At 34.2% G+C, this 5462-nt stretch overlaps 1 protein-coding gene across 1 annotated transcript; it reads right to left on the reverse strand.

The window, feature by feature from the left end:
- On the reverse strand, nucleotides 1-761 carry LOC131864368 (putative germin-like protein 2-1). The gene is made up of 2 exons (XM_059215214.1): nucleotides 635-761; nucleotides 1-536 (listed from the first exon to the last, which is right to left on the reverse strand). Exons 1-2 carry the CDS (start codon nucleotides 759-761, stop codon nucleotides 1-3), a joined length of 663 nt encoding a protein of 220 aa, XP_059071197.1.
- Between the last annotated feature and the right edge of the window lie 4701 nt (nucleotides 762-5462).

Consider the following 5462-nt stretch of genomic DNA (forward strand, 5'->3'; position numbering starts at 1 on the left):
TTAGTATGCGAATTTCTTTTGAATGTAATTCACCAGTTCCTGGGTGATGCGGAAGGCCTTGCTCAAAACGGAATCGGGGAGAGGGGGATTCGCCGCAAACAGAGAATTGGCGATTGTCTGAACTCCGGGAAACTGGCTGCTCAATCCAGCTATGGCCACTGCATTTTCATGCCCCACATTCTGCTGGAAATGAACAAGTGCCTTTGGAAACACAAACACATCTCCCTTCTCCAAACTTTTGCTGAAAAATTTGTTGCTGGTGTCAATGAAACCCACAAGAAGCTGGCCTTCCAGTAAAACAAGAACTTCGGTGGCTCTTGGGTGTGTGTGAGGAGGATTTATTCCACCCACTGCGTAGTCGATGCGGACCAACGATATTCCAAACGTATTGAGGCCTGGTATCTGTTTAACGTTCGCCATCGTTACGTTGGAGCCCACATCATTGTCGGTGTTCCCTGCCTGCCCAAGTCCCCGGAAGAAGAAATCGTTTGCTGAAACTTGCATTGGGTCTTTGCAAACGAACCCGTTCACCAAAACTGTTTAAAACAAGATCAAATCAATCTGTCTGTTAGTAACTCGACTCGTCTAATAAGCAAATCATTATCATTGTTTATGTATAAATATTCTCACTCACCGTTGCTTTCCTCATCTGCAACGCAGAAATCTTGCAAGGGATCCGGATCCCCTGCCATGACCCTGTCGCTGTAACAGCATATCAACAGAAAAAGTCCCAACGTGAAGTAAATCATGCGGTTAGCCATTGTAATAGAAACGCAGACACAAGAGATCAGGATATGAATGTCTATTACAAACCCATTACACGCTTTATATAGCCCAAACCATAACTCTCCGCAAAGACTAATTCATCTTGACTCCGTATATTTCACGGATCCTTCCAGAGTTGTTGCTCTTTTCCTTACGTCACACTAAGTCTTACTGCATGTGGTTGTCTCGCCTGCTACCGCAGATGTATTCTCACCATCCTTTCATTAACGTTGAAATTTTCTATCTTCTCCCTGCCCTGCTGCGTATGCCTATCTCAAGATCAACTTACCTCCTGCCTTACACGTATTCTCGCCATCGCCATCATTTTAGTAATGTGGAATTGTTTAGACTTAATTGGAACGGTGGGCTTCTTCAAAGGAAACAATATATAAATCTTTCTCCACCGTGGGAGAATCGGTATGAGAGGAAAGTTTCTTTCTTGGAGTTGGATATTGGCCTAAAGACTGTCCATGCTTTGTACCCTTTTTCAATGAGATTTTTATCTCTCGTCATTTAAATTAATTTATGTTATTCAATGTTTATTTCTCAGATTGTCTATGTTCTAGGACAGAAAAACATTGCTCAAAATAACTTATGTTCATTTACTTTACATTGAATGCGTTGATTAGAATATCTATTTCACATCCATCTACAATTTTGAAGTCAAGTAGGTGTATTACTTTTCTTTAGCAGTTTTGGAGACCTAAATTATAGGTTTAAGACAACATATGCAAACATAAGAACCAATTTATGGAGGATAAATGTATAAGAAGATAGATTTTGGAGAGGTATTCTACAAGAAAAAAAACTTTTTGGTGGTGTTGAGAATCCCATCTTGGAAGAGACCATGTTGTCCAAGGGATCTAGTATTTAGAATTATTTAAGATCGTTTTATTTTTCCAAACCCTAGAGGGTAGATGGGTAGCGGAAATAGAATCCGGTTTTGACATTACAATTCACTAGAATCCATCACCTCTATAAGATATAACCTTATTAAGACGTTGATGTCTGATTTTCAGAATGTCATGGGTGAGTAGTTTGAATGCATCTTGAACTACCTTGGGTCAAGGTACAACAGTGACTAAAAATCGTACCGCTTCCAATACTCATAACTATAATGAATGTAAACCGCGATATTTTAGAGAAAAGAGCCTTCATTCTCAAACTGTTGATGGGTGCGAAAACATTGCTCACGTTGCGTTGAGTGCGTTGCTTAGATTGTCTCTTTCACATCCATCTACAGTTGAACTCGGCCAAAATTTAATCTTTAGGTGAGTGTGTTGTTGTAAATGAAGTGCATTGTTGTAAATGAAGTAGGTGTCTTTTCTAGCAGTTTTGGAGATCAAAATTTTACCTTTAGGTGAGTGAATTCTCTTTAATAAAGTAGGTTTACTACTTTTTCTAATGTTTGAGATCTGTCTATTTCCATTTTTCAACACCAAAACTTTTCGTCCAGTTGACTGCATTGTCCTCTCGATTCTCCTTTTAACAAAGTACATACAGTTGATTTAGATGATTTATTTTTTATTATTTTTGTGAGATATATGTTTATTTAATATTTTTTTTAACTTAATGTTTTGATGAATTAGTTGTTTGGGGTAACTAAATAGGAAAATATAATATTAAAGATTATTTTTTTCCTCTTACTTCAATCAAATATATGAGAAAAGTATTTCATATTGATTAGACATTTCATTTTATTTATTTTTATTTATATTGATTGAATTTTCTTTTCTTTTATATCAAATAATATGACAATTATAAATAGTTTATAAAAAATATTCAATTTGAGAAGTAAAAAATGCGTTAAAAGTGATATATTGGGATGATTCTTGGTTGGGAAACGTTTAGTTCCATGATCCCTTGTTTACCTATCAAGAATTATCTTTTTACTCTCTTTGGATAAGGGTGGCTAACTAATGAACTTTTTACAATTAAGAAATCAAAGTGATCAACAATCGAATATAAGGAACAAATAGAGTGAGAGGGGGAATAAAATTCTACACCTGATCGATTCATGATTATAATAAGTGGTTCATATTATAGAAGAGCAAGTCAATAAAACAGTTTGGTCATATTTTACGCTAGTATAATCTCAGTTTTCTTGATAACTACTCGAGTACATTTTTTTTTAATATCTCTCATAGGTTTTACCTTGTCTTTCATACCACACTCACAATCTCCAATTCCCCATTGAGTTTCCACAAATGACTAATACGAAAGGTAAATCTACATCCATGTAAGAGCATGGACACCGGGAGTGATCTAATATTGGATGCAATTAAGTGAGGAATATTTTTTGAATGAATCCCTATACTTTTGGACCCTTTAATGACATGGTTTGCATAAGTAAGAAAATGTTTATTAATGTAGAGAGCATGGTTTTAGGTACTTTTCTATGTGGAGGTGATACAAATAGGCATGGGTAGCCTATGCGGTTACAGATGATTGTGGTTCTTCCATCAACGCTATTCTCTTTTTTATTGAATGATATGGTGTAATAGAATAGTCAAGAATATACAACTAGCAATTGCACCTTGGTGTGCAATATGTACGCCGAATAGATGTGGAATGATTATTAAAAAAAATTGATCTATTTTTTCATATATTTGTGCAACACGTGAGATAAATTAGCAAACCATTTAGTAAATGATATTATTTATTCAACAAAGGTCTCAACATTTGAAAAAATTATAGATCCAAATCAACTATGCATCTACTTAAACGGACAAATGCAATCAAACAAAACCCTTAAACCGGGAATATAATCGAGTTCCATTACCAATATTCTTATGTTTTGTTTGAAATAGGGAGAGAAGGAGAGAGGGAGATATAGGGATATAAAGAGAGAGATAGAGGAGGAAGAGTGAGGGAAAGATAAAGGAGTGAGGAGATAGAGTTAGGCGATAAATATAGAGAGGAAGATAGAGATCGAGATTGATATAGATATGGAGAAGAATAGGGATATGGATATGAGAGGAAGAGATAAAGAGAGAGGAGAGAGAAATAGATAGAGATAGAAGAGATAAATATATAGAGAGGGGGAGAGAGAATGAGCGAGGGATAACTTTGAATCAATTGTGCATTCATTAATACAAACCAAACATAAGTGAAAGAAAACCTTTCAATCAAAAGATAATTGAACTCCATTACCAATAGGCTCATGTTATGTTTGCAATAGTGAGAGGGGAGATATGAATAGATAAAGAGAGCGAGACATGTCTGGAGATAGGGTGACAGAGGAAGAGAGAGCTAGAGATGGGAATGAAGAGAGGGAGGTGGCAAAGAAATAGATGGTTAAAGAGAGTGAGACGTGCCTAGATAGAGTGAGAGAGGATGAAAAGGACAAATAAAGAGAGATATAGTTGTAGAGGGATAAGGAGAAATTAAGATAAAGATTAGGAGATAGAAACGGATAGAAAAGAAGAGATACAAAGATACAAAAGGGGAGAGAGAGAGAGAGGGAGGGAGGGATATTTTTGGGCCAATTTGTAATTCAAACTCGTTAATGAAGATGTTAACATAGGTTGACACCTAGTATGGTGGTTATACCTTTTGTAAATCTTTGAACCAATAGTAATAGTATTAACATAGTATTGAATTATTTGTAATTGCCATGTATAACCTCATTTTGTGTGTTTTGTCACGTATGCACTATCCTTTAGTGCATTATCCACTTATACTTCTCAGTACATAATACATCTGAGGAATTTTGTAGATAGAGTGGCAAGGGAAGAAGTTACATAGAAGTTGTATACTTCAACACTTCTCTTGTTTGTATTTATTTCTCACATTTGGGAGTCTTAAATTACACACTATAATTATTTTCTCGATATCCATACTTGCCTTGCTTTAGCTTTACAAACAACCTTATGACCACACATAATAAGGTCAAGTCATCCTAAAGCCCATACAACCTTGCATCCCTCTAATGACATGTGTGGTTAATAATCACATTCTAAACTGAATTAACAATAGCTTCGATTTTATGTCCAACGACCATTAAGTTTAATTTAATCTAAATTGTTCTATTGATCTAGATTCTCCTTTAAATAAGAATAATATTTAAGAAGTCATAAACATATAATTTAATATTAAATTTTTTAAATACATAATTAATTATTTTAATATTATAAACTTTTAAAAGCAATAAATATTAATAGATAAAAATTTCAAAATAAATTAAAACAAATTATTTTTAAAATTCAAACTATAATTTAAAAATAATAATATATAGAACTTTTTACATTTTTAAAAATACTAAAAAATCGAACTATTTCAACAATGAGGTTTAGACCAACCATGCACTACAATTTGCAATCAACAAATAACAAATGGTATGAGCACTAAGTAATTCATCATATATCTTCGCATTTCTCCATCATAATCAGTAAAATTCAATTAACTTTGAGAAGTAACAAGAACCCATGCAAAATGTAGAAAGACAGCACAAACATCCACCATATCTTCAACAAAACTTATGTATTAATTTCAACAAGTCTTGGAAACAATCTCTAGCTTCCTCCTCCTACTCTACTTTCTAACAGTTCTGCTCTACTCTATTATCCACCTATTAACCTTTAAAAATGAGAAGGCAAACCTTATATAGAAGTCTTGATACAAATGAATGTCCGAGATTGATTTGAATTTAATGGCCGAGATTTAACCATGAAACCCTAATTAGGGCTAGTTATAAC

This window comes from Cryptomeria japonica, unplaced genomic scaffold (genome assembly GCF_030272615.1).
Source record: "Cryptomeria japonica unplaced genomic scaffold, Sugi_1.0 HiC_scaffold_84, whole genome shotgun sequence".
Taxonomy (NCBI): Eukaryota; Viridiplantae; Streptophyta; class Pinopsida; order Cupressales; family Cupressaceae; genus Cryptomeria; species Cryptomeria japonica.